Genomic DNA, 20,741 nt, shown 5'->3' with positions numbered 1-20,741 from the left:
TGTAAACGCTAAATGCTAAGATTTTAATTGATACTGCTAAAGATATTTACATCTTGCCACACATGTTATCACTATTCTGACTGTACTGAATTAGAGTACACCTAAAATTTTCAGAACAATGTGGTTCTTTTTTATTTGCAGGTGATTACTAATTCCAGAAACAGAAGTAATAAGTTTCAGTTCAGGCTAAACTAGATTGACATAAATTTTAATAACAAGTATAAGATGGAAGTGAACCCATATAAATTTATCCAAATTGTGATGCCACCAAGAAACATTGGTCTAAGTAAAGAAGAATAATGTACCTGTATCAGAAACCTGTATGGTATCAGCCATCCAAACAAAAAATTCCACCAAATTACACCTGATGTTCAGCACAAGTTAAGAAACTATTAGATATTTGTACAAAATAGTGTGGTGCTTTCTGACAAATCAGGGTTGACGCATGACTACAAGCAACCTCTAGCTCTAGATACCCTACAACATTATGTTTGCCTGTATCCTGTACCTTTAACCAAAACAGAGGTAGCACAGGAGGTGGTCAATAAAATGGTAGGAAGGGATGTAATGGAAAGGAGCAATTGTATATTTAACAACCACTTAATTACATTAGCAAGTAAGGATTCAGGAGTAGTAATTGAATAACAATTAGCAACAGTGATACAAGCACCAAAATGGAAAAAATGAGATTACCGCCTCACTGGTTCTGGACAAACATATTGCAATTTAGCAAAAAAAGAGTCAAGCAACATCTCCAATGTGCCACCAACTATTGGTAATTTTAACCAAGCACCTTCTCTCCATTTGCTATTTCCAGTTTAGCAAAGGTGAACCAAGTGCCATTAGTTTTGCAATAGTGATCCACCAAATCATTCATGTCACATCACAGAGTGAAAAAACACTATTTTGTTGTTTCTAGAGACAAAATTAATCATAGACCTGGTAAGAAATGCAGTTGAAGAGTAAAGGAGAAATGAATCAATTTCCTACAATAACGAAAGGGTGAGATAGGTTCAAAGATTTCAAATGATCACATTTGAACTTGAGAAGTCATTGCCATGAGTCCCAAAAACATTGTGTTCTGTAAAAGAGAGTTGTAGGTGTGTAAGTGTCTAGTTCACACTAGCACAACTGGAAAAGGGGTTTGCTATGTTTGGATCGAAGGTACTGTGTGTGTGTAGAGGTGCTCAAGATGTAGGTTTGTGTCTGAAGCAATATATTGAGAACAATGTAAAAGAAAATATTACTGAGCTATTTTTGTGAGCAAATTCATATGGTGGCCAAAACTGAAACATATAAATTGCCTTGATGTTGAAAGCTATTATCGAAAATTGTGCAGCTCTTACTTCTGTTTCTGCAAGGTTCCCAATTCCTGGGCACACATGTACGCCAAACAATGCCAACTCCATTAATGTCAAATGAGCTTTAAAAATTCAGTAATGCACATACCTAGTACGTGGCTACATCAATGTTATGAATACTTTTAGGAAAGGAAATCCTCTTGTTCTAACTTTCATGAAGACCAGTGATTTTGTTGGATGTTCTAAAATGCAAAATAGCATTATGAACCATAAGGCTGACACCATGGGAAATAAAATTAACTGGATGCAAATGTGCAAAATAATGTTGAAAAAGGAAGGTTCATTCAATGTGCACGTAAAAGAAGACCTAATGATGATTCCTATGTCACTGAGGAGCAACAGAAGAAACAGCCAGGAAGACCTTCTGACACAAATTTTTATGGAATCTGTGAACTACAGTGGCCTCAAGGGAATGCCATTTCTATACCTAAACTTGAATATCTGAAATCTATGTTGCACTTGATACCCAATGATGCCAAGCACTCTTACTGGAGATGATCTAGTTGCCAATGACATCAAAGGATTTAATAGTTTAATCTATTTTGAAGAAGTTGCATACTGATGGCAAAAAGTTTGTGTAACATGCAAAGCAGAAAACATGTTTCATATTACCTCTCTCCAAATAGTATTCCCTTTAGAATGAGATAAATAAATACTACTGAAAAATGTATTGTTTTATGTATGTGCTTGCTATAAGCATATTACCAACATCAATATACCTACACTTGTTGGTGAACCCAGAATTTTAGTTTTCTAACTATATGATAATGATTCAAGAGATATTTGTAACAACACTTCATAAGTATATAATATTCTTGAACATTAATATATTTTTAATACAGTGTACATAATTGCCTCCATTTTCACAAGTTTTTGGAATGATAGCTATTGCACAGATTTTATAATGAGAAGGTTTACAAATGGATCAGTACGCCAGTTTGCGATTTTGGAGCTTGGATCACTATCGCTAATCATAGCTCACATCTTAAAATAATTCAAATGAGATACAGACTAATCAGACTACCTATATGAGGTATTGCTAAAGTTTGACAACATGTAGTTGGTTGGTTTGGTGTATAAAGGGACCAAACTACAGGGTCATTAGTCCCTTTTTCCTTATGCAAACAAGGCTTAAGGTACAAAAACACCCAACACCACACACAAAAAACTGGGGAAAACACACACCACAAGGAAAAGTGAAAGAACATATTAAAACCATAGAGCAAATGGTCTGGGCTGGCTGATCACAATAAAATAAGGGGATAAGCCAGCCACTCTGCAACACATTAAAATGTCCATCCAAAATATACAAGACGAGATGAACACATGTACAGAAGAGACAACCACCAAGATAAACAAATGTAAAGAAAGTGTGACAGAGTTAAAATGAAGGGAGGGCACCAACTTGGACACAGAAAGTAGGGAGTGATATGAAATTTTGGACAAAAATCGGGAGTGGGCCCCAGGGACACCACTCATAATGTAGCACGGATATGATGCCACCAGGTCATGTTATAAGCTTTTTGTAAATCAAAAGAGACGGCAACCACGTGTTGGCATCTGCAAAAGGCTGTTCGGATGGCAGACTCGAGGGAAACTAGGTCATCAATGGTAGAGCGACCCTGGCGGACACCGAGCTGACATGGAGTCACTACACCACGTGACTCCAGGACCCAACTGTCGACTTACCATACATTCTAACACTTACAAAAAATGTTGGTGAGACTGATGGGCCAGTAGCTATCCACATCGAGTGGGTTTTTACCAGGTTTGAGTACTCGAACAATGGTGCTCTCCAGAAGTCCTGGGCTGCAGCTGGACATATCAATGGCCAAATAAGTGCCATGAGCCACACTAAAATGTGTGGGGGCCCCAGTATTTAAGAGGCAGATGTCGAGTTGAGACAGGAAAGTTTTGACAGCTCTACCTCGGCCAGTTTGCACAGTGCCATCCCACAAGGGGTTAAAATCTCCCAAAAGTAGGAACAGTTTAGGGAGTTGATCAAACAGTGCAGCCAATGCGTTCAGGGGTGCCACACCATCTGGAAAAATGTATACTTTGTAGACAGTTATTTCCTGCATCATCCTTATCCTGACAGCCACAGCTTCAGGAAAGGTTTGAAGGGGCACAGGTTCACTACATACTGAGTTCAGGACATAGACAAAAACTCCACCTGACACTCTATTATAGTAGCTATGGTTCCTATAATATTGCTTATAGCTGTAGAGGGCAGAAGTCTGTGTTGCTGGGAACCAGGATTCCTGGAGGGCAATGCAGAAAGCAGGTGTAAAGTTGAACAGTTGCTGTAGCTCAGCCAGGTAGTGGAGAAAACCGCCGCAATTCCTCTGCATGATTACGTGATCACGAGACTGGGAAGGCACGAAATGCATCAGGGTCACCTGCTACCACCAGTTGAGTACCTGTGCTACCAACATCCACTGTGTTTGAGGGCCCAGCCAGATCTAGGTCCTCAGCAGATGCCAGAATCTCCACCTCATCCTCAGACACAGAGCTTGTAGGTTGTGATGGTGGAGGTGCCACCGCAGTGCCTTGGTTATTGGCGATCTTTTTCTTTTTAGGTTTCTCTCGGTGCTCCTTACGTTTGTCCATCTGGGAGGGCTTCACTGATTCGATCCCAGGGACTGAGGAGGACCGTGAAGCCCTATTACCAGCTACCTTTGGTTGCTTCAGCCAGTGGCGGATTTCAGCTTTGCCACTGGTAGGAACCTGGGAAGGGAGTGACCCAAGGGATGCCTTCCTGGCGAGAGGAGCCGAAGAAGACTTATGCTTCTCCAGTTGAGAAGTGGGGGACTGACGTCCCCAATGGTTTGGGGGGTGTTGCTCCTGAAGTAGGACGTGGATAGACCTCAAGTATAGTTGGTAAAGGCAAGGACTCCATTTCAGACAGAAGAGATTGGACGCAAACCACAAATCTTAAGCCCTGAACTGGGCTGCCAATGCGGGAGATGAACAGTCATGGTTGGGAAAAGGAGACGGTAATTCCAATGCGCAGGATAATTATGAACATGTGCAATGTAACTGGTGGGGTGTTGTGCACACCTGACCTTCAATGGTGGGATTTCGGCCTCTACCAGGACACTAATCATCGGACTAGTTCTAAAAGCTCCTGTCACTCTGCAAACGCCACAGTAGTGCACTGGATTGAGTAAACCTAACAATGAGGGCGCCGCCGAACCATAAACCAGACTTCTATAGTCAAGGTGGGATTGTTCAGGGGCTCTGTAGAGCTGCAGCAGTGTAGAGCGATCTGTACCCCACTTGGTGTTGTTCAGGCAGCAGAGGGTATTGAGATGCTGCCAACACTTTCACTTCAGCTGACGAAGGTGAGGTAGCCGAGTCAATTGGGTGTTGAAAACCAGTGCTAAGAATCAATATGTTTCCACTACAATGAGTGGATCATCAATAAGGTAAAGTTCTGGTTGAGGATGAGCAGTGCAATGCCAACAGAGATGCTTGACACACGACTCTGTGGCTGGAAACTGAAAGCCGTAGACTTGTGCCTTGTGAATGGGTCCCTGTATGTGCTGCTCAGCAACACCACTACTGGAGGAGCAGTACGAAATGCAGAAGTCATCTGCATACAGAGGAGGTGAGACCGACGGCCCTACAGCTGCTGATAGATCGTTAATAGCAACTAAAAATAGAGAGAGACTCAATACTGAGCCCTGTGGAATGCCATTCTCCCTATTATGGGGGAACTATGGAGGCCAGACTTGGACAAGGAAAGTGCTGAGCAACATTAAGTTTTGGATAAAAATCGGGAATGGGCCTTAGAGACCCCACTCATACAGTGCGGCAAGGATATGAGGTCCCTAGGTTGTGTTGTATGCTTTATGTAAGTAAAAAAAGACGGCTGTTTGGATGGCAGATTCGAGAGACAGAAGATTATCAGCAGTGGAGCGACCCTGGCAGAAGCCTCCCTGAGATGGAGCCAGTCGGCCACATGACTCGAGGACCCAACCCAACCGCCAACACACTAGAGACTCCAGCAGCTTACAAATAAAGTTGGTGAGGATGCTGGGCTGGTAACTATCCACATCAAGCGGCTTTGACCAGGATTGAGCACCAGAATGATGGTGCTCTCCAGCCATTGCGATGGAAAGATGCCATCGCATCAGATCCGGTTGAAGATGATGAGGAGATGTTGTTTGTAGTTAGATGAGAGATGTTTAATCATTGACTGTGGATCTGATCCAGCCCAGGAGCTATGTCCTGTAATGTGCAAAGGTGCTGAGGAGCCTTCACTCTGCAAATGAGGCGTTATAGGGTTCACTGTGGCGTGTAGTGAATGAGAGGACTTTCCTTTCCATCTGCCATTTAAGGGTGCAAAAGGCTGGGAACCCATCATTAATGGTAATGCCAGGGGCACCTGTTGGCGTCTAGTACCCAAAAACATTGATTGATTGATTGATTGATTGATTGAGAGAGTACGGGACCAAATGGCGAGGTCATCAGTCCAGCAATTCCAAAGGGGGTTACATAAGAAAGAGGGTCTGAACAGATTCAGTGTGAGGAGTCAAATTATAAAAGAATGAACATTAAACACACACACAGTATAAGCATAAAAGGTGAGACCAAATCTAAAAACTGGAAAAAAAGGGGGGAGGGGAGGGTGAGGGCTGCAAAAGGAGTCTCAATCACAACCAACCCCCCCCCCCCCCCTTGCTCCAAGACGAAAGGAGAACCTTGTATCTGGAAAGAAAAACCACTTTCATGGAGAAAACTGAGGACCAGGTCTACCATCTGTGGATCGTCCACTAGTATTCAATTTAAGAAAGCAGAAGACTATACTTAGTACAAAGGGTCGAAAGAAGAGGATATGCCACCAATACGTGAGAGATCGTCAGTCTGGTGCCACAACTACACTGTGGGGGTAGGTTGTTACATAGGAGGAGACAATGAGTGAGCTGAGTATGGCCAATGCGCAAATGACATAAAACAGTGGACTCCTTCCAAGAGGGGGCGGAAAGAAGTGCCCCAAACTGCAGTAGACTCCTTGATTGTGCAGAGTTTAATACTATGAGCAGTAGTGCTCCAGATGGCATTCCACTATTAAGAGAAGAAAGATTTGACGTAGATCCACATATCCGCAGCTGGAATCGTGAAAGGAAAAGGGGTAAGTACCCATTTCTCTAGCCAAACAGTCAGGCAATTCATTCCCTGGGATTACCACAACTCGGGACCCAGAGAAAGGCGACTGAACAGTTGGAACGCTCAAGTGCAGAGAGAAGGTCATGGATGGCAGAGACCAAATGGTGATGAGAGTAGCATCAATCTATAGCCTGAAGGCTGCTCATGGAGTTGGAACAGATTAAAATGTTATGGACAGAGGCCTGAGAAACAAAAAGGAGGGCCATGTAAATGGCTAGAAGCTCTGCTGTAAATACACTACATGATCCTGGCAACAAATGGTCCTCGAAGCTCATAGGAGAAGTGAAAGTGTATCCCATCTCATCAGTAGTCTTAGAACCATCAGTGTAAAGGATGGTGGCAACCTGGAACTCTGCAAGGATGGCACATAAAAGACACCGGTAAACCATAGGAGCAATGGAGACCTTAGGACCCTGGAAGAGAGCGGTCCTAATCCGTGGTCTAAGCACCATCAAAGTGGGAGCATGGGAGGAAAGACACGTGGCGCAGTTCAGTGAGTGCAGATGCAGATCCCGGCAGAGGGTAACGAGATGCATGCCAACCAGCAATCCCACCCATGGGTGGGTGTTAGGAGGGAGACATCCCTTATTGGTGAAAAGTACAGGGTACACAGGATAGTCAGGGAATTGGCGAATGGCGACAGTGTATGAAACAAGGAGTTGGCTCCATCAGATGTGTATAGTGCAAAAGACACCAATAGCCAGATGCACCCCACAATGATGGACAGGGTCAAGGACTTTCAAAGTGGAAGGAGCTGCTGAGCCATAAACCTGACTACCATAATCGAGTCTGGACAAAACCAGAGCATGGTAAAGATAAAGAAGAGATGAACGGTCTGCACCCCAAGATATGTGGGCCAGGAGGTGGAGAGCATTAAGCTTCCGCATACATGTAGTCTGTAGGTGACTAATGTGTGGCAACCATGTCAGTTTGTTATCAAAATTAAGGCCCAAGAAACGGAACTGTGTTACAACGTCAACAAGCTGGTTGCCTAAATAAAGTTCTGAATCAGCGTGGATTGTGAATCGATGACAAAAATGCATAACTCACATTTTGGCAGAGGAAAACTGGAAGCCATGGGCGGTGGCCCACGTAGAGGCCAGTCGGATGGCTCCTTGGAGCTGGCACTCAGCAGATGCCATTGAGTGGGAGCTGCATCAGATACAAAAATCGTCAACGTACAACGCAAGAGTAACCAGAGGCCCAACAGAGGTCACAAGCCCATTTATGGCAATGAGGAAGAGTCTGACACTTAGCACAGAACCTTGTGGGATACTATTCTCTTGAATCTGAGGGGTGCAGATTGAAGTGCCAACTCGAACCCGGAAGAGACGGTAAGATAAAAACTTGTAGATAAAAATTGGAAGGGGACCATGGAAGCCCCAGTCATGGAGGGTAACTAAAATGTGATGGAGCCAAGCCATGTCATACGCCTTATGTAGGTCAAAGAACACTGCAACAAGGTGCCGGCAGTGAGAAAGCCTGTCAGATGGCCGATTCCAATCGGAGTAAATGGTCAGTTGAAGATCACCCTGCCCGGAAGCCACACAGATATGGTGACAAAAGGCCCTGAGATTCGAGTACCCAACATAATCTGGAGTTGACCATCCTTTCAAGCAGTTTACAAAGCACATTTGTAGGGCTAATGGGGTGGTAGCTGTCGAGAGACATTGGGTTTTTCCTGTGCTTAAGGCCAGGGTTAACTATACTGTCTCGCCATTGTGACGGAATAGCACCCATGATACAGACGTGATTGAAGACCCTGATGAGCTGTTGCCTCTGGGGAACATACAAGTGTTGAATCATCTGATTGTGAATGAAGTCTGGCACTGTGGCTACGTCCCATGAAGAGCTAAGAGCCTGCATCAATTCCCATTCAGTGAAAGGAGCATTGTAGGACTCAATGTGGCGTGGGATGAAACGGAAGGGGGTCTGTTCAACTCTGTTTCTGCTGGAGAAAGACAGGAGGATAGAAAGCATACGATGATGCCATCACAAAGTATGTTGCAAGGTGTTCTGAAAGGACCAACAGATCAGTGAACAGAGCTCCTTGGCTGTTCAGACTCTGGATATACGACTGTTACTGGTGGCCCAAAATGCTACGGACCTTTGACCAAACCTGCGATAAAGAGGAAACGTACCGCTCCCACCATTCCTTTTTATTTCACTTAATAATGTAACAAGCCATAGCACGAAGACACTTAAAAGTGAGGAGGTTGGTCTGGAAGGGGTTTTGCTTAAATCACTGCAGCACCCATTGGCAGTCCTGGACAGCGACTGCAATGTCCTTGGTCCACCACGGTACCGGCCGATGATGAGGGGACCCTGTGGATTGGGGGACAGCAGTGCCAGCAGCATGAGGGCGAGCAGCAGAGATGCCTTGCACGACTACATCAATGGAATTCGAGAGGGAGGTGTCAAAGCAGACAGCAGACATGTATAAAGGCCAATTGGACCTGCGGAATGCCCAACATGGGGGCCTGTCTGCCTCGTTGCAGCAGGGGAACAATAGTGTCACTGGGAAGTGGTCATGTCACAAAGGTCATCATGGGATGCCCAATGTAGGGAAGCCACGAGGGCAGGATAGGAGATCGCGAGAACGATAGCAGAGAAGGTGCCATGAGCAGCACTGAAGTGGGTAGGGGAACCATCGTTGAGGAGATGCATATCGAAATCCATGATAAGTTGGTCGATTAGGATACCCCGAGACATTGATGTAACACTCCCCCACAGTGGATGGTGGGCATTGAAATCCTGAAAGAGGAGAAACGGGGGCGGGAGTTGCTGAAGTAAGGTAGATAGTGCAACATAAGCAAGTGACCTACCTGGAGGGACACTGCAAATGGTGATTGCCATTGTCGTTTGCGCACTAACCGCTATCACTTCCAAGATGGTACATAGGGGGATCCAGTCACTAAGGACATGGGAGCGATCCAAAGTGCATACCCCACCAGATGTTATCCCAGGGCCAGCACAGTTCTGACAGAACGCCCGATAACCATGTAAAGTGGGAGAGTGGTCATCACAGAAATGCGTTTCTTGGAGAACAAGACAGAATGCAGAATAAGAGGAGACAAGATGTTGCATTTCCAGTAGGTGACGATAACAGCCACTCTGCATTGGCACGCAGCTCATCATCAGACTGCAGAAGAAGGTTTCTGAAAAAAAAAAAAAAAAAATGATACCCTGGACCATATTGAAGCTCTTATGGAGCATGATGGAAACAGAAACAGCCCCAGGTTTTCACAGGCGAATGCCCGTGAATGGGCAGAGGATGCTGTTTTTATCTCGACCGACCCTAACCGAATTTTGGACAAGCCCTCCACCTCTCCTAACTTGGTCTCTAAATGCTTCACACAAGAAACCGATTTTTCATTGACAATGAATGTTCCCCATCAACTGTCATACATACGAGGTGCCAGGGTGAATAAGCTTCACTGTCATCCTTAGCCTGGCGTTCCTCCCATGGTGTAGCCGGGGGGGGGTGTCAATTTGGGGTCATATTTCTTAGCACTGAAGATAGACCTCCGACACTTATTAGAGATTGCTGGTGTTTGACCACCAGCAAGAGATGACATACTACGCTTCATGACATGTCATCTGCCCCGACACCACCCACTCCGACCAGGTGCCCTACCCTTGGGCACTACCCAGCTGCAACAAGTGCCACCTGGCAGGATGGCTATTGCTGGGAGTCTTGATGCTCCAGGGTGACAGGGATCTACTCCTTGGCATATGTGGGGAGTTAACAGTGCAGCCATCAGCAGAGCAGTCCCTGTGTCGTCAGGGGCTACAACCGACAGGGTACGTGACAGCTCCACCACAATGGACTGGCTACCATGCTATATATCAGGTGCAAACCAGCGAAGAAGTCCTTTACCATTGACAGCACAGAAAGTGATACTGCACTGAGGATGGAGGAAAATGCATCCAATTAGGGTGACCTCACCCAACAGCTGGAGAATGAGTTGAAGTGCATATCCACGTTGACAAACGATGTGAAAGCTCTCAGCACAGGATGGACACTATGCAATGTGTAAGGTGCCCTTCCCCAATTGGCTCCCTCTTCAGGAAAAATTTGAAAAATGGAGGTCAAACCCCACAGTGGACCATCACATAAAGGCCAGAACACATGAGACTCCTTTTAGTTGCCTCTTAGAATAGGCCTGAGGTATTCCTGCCTGTTCTAACACCCGGACCCGCAGGGGAACAAGAGATATTGACAAAGGCCCTCTAGAAATAAGAGGGGAGCAAACAAATTTTACCCCACCAAGAATAAGAATGAAATTAAAAACTTTCTTGGGCCTCTGAAGTTCCTACTATTAATATAAAAAGACAAATATTACAAAGATTTTACAGAACAAGTATATTTCCAAATTGAACAATGGGGTTTCCTACTTTGACATGAAAGTGGTATCATTTGTTTTTTTTGTTTGTTTTGTCTGTTTTGTTTTGTTTTGTTTTTTATTTATTTGACTGAAGCTGAAAGCATTTTTACACATTTTGTATTTGTTGTACTCAATGTCATTAACAATTATGATAGCTTGGGTGTATTCCTATTTCTTTAACATCTTGCACACTTCTTCAATCCACAGTAACTTCAGACATTTTACCTATGCTTTGTCTACCTTGATGCAAGGGTTAAATGAACTACTTCCCCATATATCTGTATAACCTGCCCAATTAGTTCACGATTTTGAACTTTTCGTTATCTCTTGAAGGAGAAATTTTCAAAAATTTCAAATGCTGCATTTCCAACAGTGTTTTCCAAGTTCTGAGTTTTCCACCTCACTGTTGTTCAATAAGACTGTAAAATCTCACAAACTGCCCTTTTTTTCCACAGGTAAACTATGATTAAGCGAATGAGATTCCCAGAAGTACTGCCCACTGCTCAGAAGCATTCAAACAATAGAACACAGTTACTCAACACTTCACCTCATGCTTCCATACTCCTTGATACAAGAGACTGCACTCAAAATGCAAATTTCAGGAATCAACATATTTTTGGTCAGGTGTCATCATATTGTCGTTTATGAACATGAATTGATAGATGCTGTAAGCTTCAAAATGAAAAATGAACAGCAAACGACATTCATTCATAATTTTGTACATATGCCTTGCATTTTATAATTATTTCACTGCTTTACTCCATTTCTGAACCAGAACACAGGACAACAGCAGCAAGAATAAAAAGGAGCCCTAATAAATCGAGTACATCCCATTTGCCAGCAGGCAAACCAGGGGTCTACCAAATCCCCAACTGATGTGGCAAGGTATATTTAAGGGGAACTGTAAGCAAGATGGAAGAGAGGTGCCATTAACATAGACACCACGCTGAACTACACTAGCTCTGTTACTGTCTACAGAATAAAAACTGACCATATTATAAATTAAACAAAATCAACATGCTCAGGCAATCTTCTTCCTTCTGGGATCGTGTGATTAAAGAGGAAATTGAAATTAGGGTGCAAGATGATCTGATTAACAAAGGTAATGGCCTACAAGTGCATCACGCATGGAGCCCTGCACTGAGCCAAGAAAAAAGAGAAGCATTCCCATACAGTGAGGTCCACACGCAGGGGTGAATGTGCAGAGATTGAGGACCATGGTTTGTAACTGAGCATCTCCACTCCTCTCCACCATTACCACCCCATCATGGTGCTTGCATGGGTAGTGAAAGTTGTGAAGTAATGGAGGGGCAACTACTGATGGAATAATATAAAAAATATATAATATAAAGGGTGCCAACCTGAGCAAAGCAGCAGCCACCAGGAACCGTGTTTAGATGACAAGTCAGTATGCCTAAATATAATGTTGAACTTGAGATGTGACCCAGACAGACATGTTAGAATTCTGTAAGTTAGAAATATGCTAGGAAAAATATCTAATCATTTAAGAAACCAAATGATTTAGCAATGCTGTCGTAAAGTAGGTTCTGACAACTAAGCACCAGACAAGTATTTCCATGTTATTTCATCCCTGCTGGGTCTAAGTCTGTATTGGGCGGCCAAAACTAGCCACAAAACATGTTTGTGGCTGGTGGCAGTCTTCCTCAGCAATATTTAAATATTGCAATGCCAGAAATAGTAAGGGTATGAATAATGTGCAGGAAAACAACACAAAGATGAACACTCAGTCTGGTTGTTACAGAGAGTGGGACTGGTCTTAGAAACTTGGATTGCAGTTATTATCAAGTAAGGGCTATCTTTTGCATTATCTCTATTGTTAAGTCCCACTGATACAATGATTTCTACTAAAAATCTAATGAACAGAAAATTACATATGCTTAGAAATAATTTTCCTGCCAATAACCAGAAATAAACAGAACCAAAAACATTGTTTGGAAAAATGCTTAATTGCTATTGGATTAATAAATTCTGAAGTTCTAGGTTTTGGATTAACTTACCTTTGAATCTATCTTGAAGCCTTGAGAGACAGGATCCTCTATTAAAACTCTTCCTCCTATCCCTTGGAAACAATAGATAAGTTCCTGGAGCAAGACTTTTTCTGGTACTCTCATCTTATCTGAAATATTGCACTTGCCAAATTAATGTAACATTTCAATGTATGTATTTCAATAGCATGTAAGTAAGAGAATTATGTTGAGATTCAAATATCTTTACAAGAATGAAAACAGATTTCAGTGAAAGGCAACTACAAGCAAATTGATACATTCATAAAAATTCCTGGATGGAGAGATGTGTAAGAAGCTTTCACACTAGCTTTTGAGCACTAGCTCTTTTTCTAGCAATAGTACACACAATCTCTCACACACAAGAGCTAGTGCTCAAAAGGTAGCTAGTGGGATTGCTGTTTTCTGTTACGTATTTCTGTGCTCCTCACATCTGTCTGCTATAGCTGAGTGGTTGCCTTTTCTTAATTTTACTAACTGATTAATTCACATCCTCAAACAAAACAATATAATGATTGTTAGTTGCTCTGCACACATGATTTTCATTTCAGAACATTTTTTAATAGTTAACATGATGTGTAACTCATATACAAGTGGTAAGATTAACTTTAAGAGTTCACCACATCACTAATAATATTTTTCACATTATTCTGTACTTTGAATAATATAAAAACCAATAATGAATAAGAATCACATTACTGTGTTGCCTATTAAATGTTACTGCCATATGTCAAGAACTGACAGAAAATTTAGTTAGTGAAACACCTGTGGATATAGGACTGCCATTCAGACAAGCATTCTAGAGGTTCTGAGCACTGATGGTTGTATTATTGGAATCTTCTTTTGCAATAAATGTTTACAAGTGTATACCAAGAAATTTATAAATCTGGACTACATCCCCACCTACCACACATTGCAGAAGTACAACTTGGAAGAAAATGCTCATCCTATTTGCTGAGATTTGAACATTAATATTCCAGCTTAAATTCATATTCATTTGCAGTGCACATATTACCTAATGGAATTTGTACCAACACATGTGAAACCACATATTACAAAGTAATTTGGGTCTGTCATTAGAGACAGTGTATTACTATGGAAAAGCTCCAACAGTGCATCTTATATACTGAAGCTAAAGAAAATGATTGTGACATCCACATGGATTGAAATGAAATTACAATGTTGCCACATCATCTTCACTGATCACCCTGCTATCCATTCCCTAAATATTAACGAAATTATACTCTTACATAACAGACTGAAATTACATGAGAAAAGTCATTTTGGACTTACAAGAAACAGAACAAAAACCTTACACTTCCCTTGCTGGCTGAAACTATGTGATCACAGTTCACAATTTATGAGAAGAAAATCTACAGTAATAAAATAAAATAAAGTAAAAATACACCATGTCTACAAATTCATGGTTTCAAAAGTTTCAGTGCAGTACTTTTGTAGCTCCAGTAATATTAGTGTATTTGCACTGAACATATATGTTCCAAATTATCAGAAATAAGTCACAACAGCACAGTTCACTAAGTTTCATTTTAAGCACATATCTGCAGTTACCAATTTTAAGTCATTCAATTGTAAAAAAAATTTTAATTTACATATTTTATCTGATAAATTATTATGATTGGATCAAAAGGAAAATGCACTTGAGACAAATAAAATTATGAGACAGAGTTTCTGGATATGAATTCCAAATAAATTACAATGTCTTTCAAAGTGACATTAAGGTATTAAAATCTTGTGCTGACTTGATAGAACCATCCTTGAGCTATCTTTGGCAGAAAATATCTCATTTATCATTAACAGAGTAGACACTTAAATAAATTGTAGTGAAATCCATCTGAGCTTTAGAAACTACACTACCCTAGCTTTCAGAATTAACAGTTTCTTTCTTGGAGAGGAGAGGGATAGTTTAGGGAAGATTAAAAAATGAGCAGGTCACTCAAACCCCAGGATGAGACAGATTCATCTGTCGTGAGGATGAGGGGAAAATAAGGATGATAAGGTGGCTGTCAGAGAGAAGATGGTGAAAGAACTGTATAACACAAGGAAAGGTATAATTCTCAGATACTTTGAGAAGTATTTGAATAAACTAAAGTACTCAGAGCAAGATACTGGTACCTAATAGGTCAATACTTTGAGTATCCTCTGAAATTATGAAATTTAGAAGGTCACTAGTACTTCATCAGCAAAAACAGAAAGAACTAGGTGAAGGAACACCCAAAGTCAGTGAGTTGACAATACAAGGTATCCAGTATGAATTTAATGAGTTGTTGCAGGCAGGAAATGGCACAAATGGAGGAAAAAATCTTAAGGGGGGCATAACAACTTTTAATGATGCACTTCTAGAAGACAGTATGTTATGCCGGAAGGTGTGAAGTACACCCAGTGTTTCTCATAAAAATTTTCCACAGTGTATTACCACAAAAATGGACAGATAAGCAAGATCAGATTTGTTGGATGTTATATACAATGACATACTACATTATGGGCAACAAAAGCAGTTGATGAATAAAATGTTTTGGGAAAACATTCCTATGAAAATGTTGATTGCACAGCATTCAGGGGAATGTTTTCAATTCAGAACTGTATGACACAAGGAAAGGCACAATTCTCAGATACTTTGAGAAGTATTTGAATAAACTGAAGTACTGGAAGCAAGATACATAATAAATCAATACTTCAAGGATCCTCTGAAATAAGGAAATTTAGGTCTCAGAGCACAAAGTGGGTGCAATTCATGAAATGATGCAAAATTATCATATAAACATTGAGTACAGGATAAGTGAGGGAACCACAATGTTGAATGGCAGAGATATATGATGCGAGAATAGAGAAGAGATGAATAGACATGGTGACAAGGCAACAACAATTGCAGGCATTGTCAGTCAAGTATGATAATATATCGGCCAGGGAACAGAAAAATATCTTTGGAGGAATGAGCTGAAAAGATGTTGATCAGTGATGACAGCTAATGATGGTAACAGAAAAATGAGAATAGGAACAAAAGAAGGCCAATGGTAATGGAATTGGAAAACTACATAGACATTCAGACCTAGCCTCAAAACAACAGCTGGAGGTATAGGAAGAAGAAAGGAGGAAGAAACCTAGTACACTACAATAGCATGGCCTATGACCTAAGAAACTAAATGAAAACAGTGAATGGCAAATTACAAGAAGCAATCAGTTATACAAACGTTAGCATCAATAAGTATTATGGTCATAGCTATTATCAACCCATGGATGGATTTGAATGTTTTTCATGTTGATTTATTTCACTGAAAACAGAAAAAGAGAAGGTATTAACCTTAACTATAAGTAGCTTCAAATTAATCAGAGGGTTGGCTACAGGATGAAAACACTTAAACTGCAATTCCATATAGAGTTGGAACTAAACAGAAAAATTGTGGCACATTCCTTTTCAGTAGTTGAAGATTTGTTGGCCAACTTTCTTGCAGTATGAATTTTTTTGGCATAAGAACTTGCTGTTCAATGTCTCAACCACAAAGTGTTTGTTGAGAGAGAGAGATAATTGGGAATGACTTACAAAGCTCCAACGAGGCACATGGATGATTCTGTGATCAAATTAAAATAAAAGTAGTGGATACTGAATATGGGCCATTACAAGAAGTATGTACAGGATAATGAGGAAAACTGAATGTAAAGGAAGCAATCTAAGGTAAAGTACAAGACTGATTAATTGCCACATGATAACTAAAACCAAAAGATATCCTGGGTAGCAATTCTCATGTTTCAGGAACAATTATTAATATCTAAATAATATGTATGTCATCTGGAAGTGGGGCCCCATGAACCTTTTTGTCACCTTACTTAGCCTATACCTTGGGCCACAATAACAGATGTAAACTGAGGTGTTAGACAAATGTTAGATTGGCAGATACTTGAAAATTTGAAGACTGCATATTCTAATCATCTTAAATGTTTCAAGAACAGGAGGTGACATCCATCTAGTTCAGGATACTAAAAAACTTCATAATTGTACTCTGAAGACCACACAGTGTCAACCAATCATGAACAGCAACAACCACTTGACTCCCAGCAGGAGAAACCATCCCACCATCAACAGCCAGCCCAGCAGCAGAAATCAATCCACCAGCAACAGCCAGTACGACAGCAGCAACCACTCGACTCCCAAATAGAAAAATCAAACAACCATTGCACTTAAAGGATTTTTTAGTGCCAGTGAGCCTAAGGCAAATACAAAGGTAAGAAACATTTTTATTCATGATTGCACTGGTTCCCAAACATTTCCAACAAAAACTGTAAAGAAGGAAAAAGAGAATAGGAAGTGTAATAATCCTCTAAAGAAAACTATTCTTGAGACCTTAGGCAAAAAAAAACAGCACTTTTCTAATGCACTTTAATGTAAATGGCATGGTTACAACCCATCAAAATGAAAGAATGAATAAAATTGATGAAATACAAATTTTACTCTCTGAATGTAAAAATGTTAAAATTGTTTGTTTAAACGAGCATTGGCTTACAAAAGATAATATCATAATATTAAATAAGTTAAAAAATTTCAATGTAGCATCAAGTTTTTGTAGAAAAAATAGAACTCATGGGGGCTCGTGCATACTTGTAAATAACTCTGTAGAATATAAAGTAAAAGACGATTTCAATTTTCTAAATGAAGAAGGAGTATTTGAAAGCTGCTCAATTGAATTAGAAACACAAAATATTATTATTGTTTCTATATATAGAATCCCAGGTGTAGAGATAACAAAATTATTTTTACCAAAATTAAAAAATCTTTTACAGAAAGTCATCAATGAGAAAAAGAAAAAGGTATTAATAGCAGCTGATTTCAATATAAATTTATTCAATCAGACAAATGACTCAATAAAGTTTATGGACTTAATCCAAAAATTTGGTTTCAAGGTAAACTTCCTGGAAATCACAAGGGAAAACGGAAATACAGGAAGTTGTATTGATAACATTTTAACAAATTATAAATTTGATGATGCAAAGAAGTTGTGTGTGGAATTAGGACTCTCAGACCACTCTGCTCTGTTTATTGAAATAGCAAATGCAAATGAACCAAGTACTAAAAATACTTATAGCAAAAGACATTTTACTGCTGGAAATTTAAAACAGTTCTGCTCTAAATTAGAAGAGGTGGAGTGGCAAGTTGAAGATGAAACTCCAACCTCTGTACATTTTAACAGGTTTCTAGAAAGTTTTCTACACGTATTTAATGAAATATTTCCACTTAGAGTATTCCACACAAAGGTGTCAAATAAGCTAAATTGGATCACCACTGGAATAAAAATATCCAGTTGGAAGAAAAGACAACTGCACAAGGAGTTGAAATATAACAAAGACCCTGTTTTCATAAACTATGTCAAACGGTATAAAGGCTTATTTAAAAGGGTAGTGAAAGCTGCAAAAGAAATGGTAAATAATACATACATCTTGGCTCATGAAAACAAATCAAAGGCAGTCTGGTCTGTCGTAAAATCAGAACTGGGGATGAGAACTAACAGCAAAGTTATCTCCAAAATTAAGGTGGGAAATAAAACTATAACAAATCCTGCTCTGATTTCAGAATCATTTAACAATTTTTTTTATAAATGTTATAAGGTATGGCATTATCTTTTGGGGTAATACAAGCAAAATCATTAGAATATTAAAATTACAAAAATCAATTGTTAGAAATATGTGTAATGCAAGACCAAAAGAATCTTGCCGCCCACTATTAAGAAATCTAAAAATATTAAGTGCTCCCTGTTTGTACATCTATGAACTGATTATTTTTGTGTACAGTAACCCTACGTTATTCACAGACAACAATTTTAAGCATCAATACAGCACTAGAAATAAGACAAACTTCATGCTTCCTACTCATAGATTAAAGTTATATGCACAAACCCCAGAATATATGGGCATGAAAATCTACAACATGCTAAAAAAGAAACAAATAAACAGCATGGAGCTAGGGCAACTGAAACCAAACCTGCACAAGTTACTAGTGGAGAAATGTTATTACTCCATAGAAGAATTTATGAATGATGATGTGGAAGTCTGAGCAAGGAAACATTACCTGTAAATTAAGCTTAGCAGTTTTGTGTAAAATAAATGATTTTAAAAATATGTTTACTACGTAAACACTGCTGTTCTATATTACTTTGTGATACATGTAAACTGGAGTGTTGATATGTTGTTTTTGTAAAACTGTATATACAAATTGAAATTGTAATGTAAATGTAATGTTGACGAGTCCCCAGTACATCAGATCTGTGATTTGACTTTGTACGTTATGGGATAATAAAAATTCTGATTCTGATTCTGAGTCATCCTCTACCATGTGGCATCATGAGGATGCAGTATGAAAGGATGTAGAGTCAGTACACTGTTCTCCCAGGTGTCAATTTTCAGACCTTGCAGCCATTTATTTTCACTTAAGTAGCTTCTCAGTTGGCACCACAAGGATGAGTACACCCCATTCCACTCCTCTAACCAAAGAAAAATCCCTGGCAGTACTAGGAACTGAACCAGAGTTCTCCACATGGCACCTATCCACACTGACAACTCAGCTATATAAGCAGACTCTGGATACTAAAGAAATTTAGAAAGTTACAACACATCCAGAAATTGTTGAACAGCAGCTTCAAAAGTCTCATAGCATCCAAAATCTTTTGAATACTGACGTGTCCTGGGGTCCACCCAAACTCCACTGAATGATGGGACCATTCCAGGGCATATATGGACTCTTGAATGGATACTACAACAGGACAACCTTGTAGGCTGCTCAAGGAGTCAGTACACAGAAGAAAGGACACACCAGGACATGACCACATGTGCTCAAGAGCACGAGAAATGGCCGCAAGCTCTGCAGTGAAAACACTGCAGCCAAATGGCAAGGAGTGATGTTCAGTATGTCCTCCATCAACATATGCAAAGCCTACGTCACCATCAGCCATCAAGCCATCGGCGTAAACCACTTCATGGCCCTGGTACACGTCAAGAATCAAAAGGAAGTGATAGCGGAGAGCCGCAAGGTTAACAAAGCCCTTATGGACATGCAAAAGATCCATAAGAATCTGCAGCCTAGGTGTACACAATGGACATGTACATGAACTGACCTTGAGTAGACATGGTAACGAGAAGGACTCCAGTTCAGACAGAAGGGACCGGACGCGAACTGCTATCATAAGCCCTGACGTTGGCCACTGATGCAGGAGATGAACTGCTGTGGGTGGGAAAGGAGACTGTAATTTGGATGCACAGGAGAATTACGAATGTGTGCAATGTAACTGGCGAACAGTTGTGCACGGCTAACCTTCAATGGAGAGACTCTTTCTAGAAGCTCCCGTCGCTAGGTGAACACCCCAGTGGTGCACTGGTTCAAGTAAATGCAACACAAATGGCATCGCCAAACCATAAACCACACTCCCATAGTCAACGTGGGATTGAACAAGGGCCCTGAACAGCTGCAACAGCGTTGAGTTATCTGCACCCCAGATGGTGTTGCTCAGGTGGCAGAGGGTATTGAGGTGCTGCCAGAACTTCTGCTTTAGCTGATGAAGGTGAGGTAGCTAAGTCAATCGGGCATCAAAAACCAGTCCTAAGAATCGATATGTCTCCTTTACAGTGAGTGGATCATCACTAAGATAAAGTTTTGGTTCAAGATGAATGGTGTGACACTGACAGAAATGCACGATACATGACTTCACGGCTGAAAACTGGAAGCTGTGGGCTAGAGCCAACGACTGCACCTAGTGAATGGGTTCCTGTAGGCAACCCTCAGCAACACCACTACT

General features: G+C 40.8%; 1 protein-coding gene across 2 annotated transcripts in view; it reads right to left on the bottom strand.

The window, feature by feature from the left end:
* The window catches only part of LOC126298978 (gamma-tubulin complex component 3-like), a 218,439-nt gene that overhangs the window by 136,227 nt on the left and 61,471 nt on the right, over positions 1 to 20,741 (bottom strand). For both annotated transcript variants that reach the window (XM_049990600.1, XM_049990601.1), the window contains exon 6: positions 12,940 to 13,058. In XM_049990600.1, the coding sequence (XP_049846557.1) occupies positions 12,940 to 13,058 (119 nt within the window). The remainder of the gene's footprint in view (positions 1 to 12,939; positions 13,059 to 20,741) is intronic.

This window comes from Schistocerca gregaria, chromosome X (genome assembly GCF_023897955.1).
Source record: "Schistocerca gregaria isolate iqSchGreg1 chromosome X, iqSchGreg1.2, whole genome shotgun sequence".
Lineage (NCBI taxonomy): Eukaryota > Metazoa > Arthropoda > Insecta > Orthoptera > Acrididae > Schistocerca > Schistocerca gregaria.
Note: the sequence above shows the minus strand (reverse complement) of the source record. Positions and strands in the feature narration are given on the sequence as shown.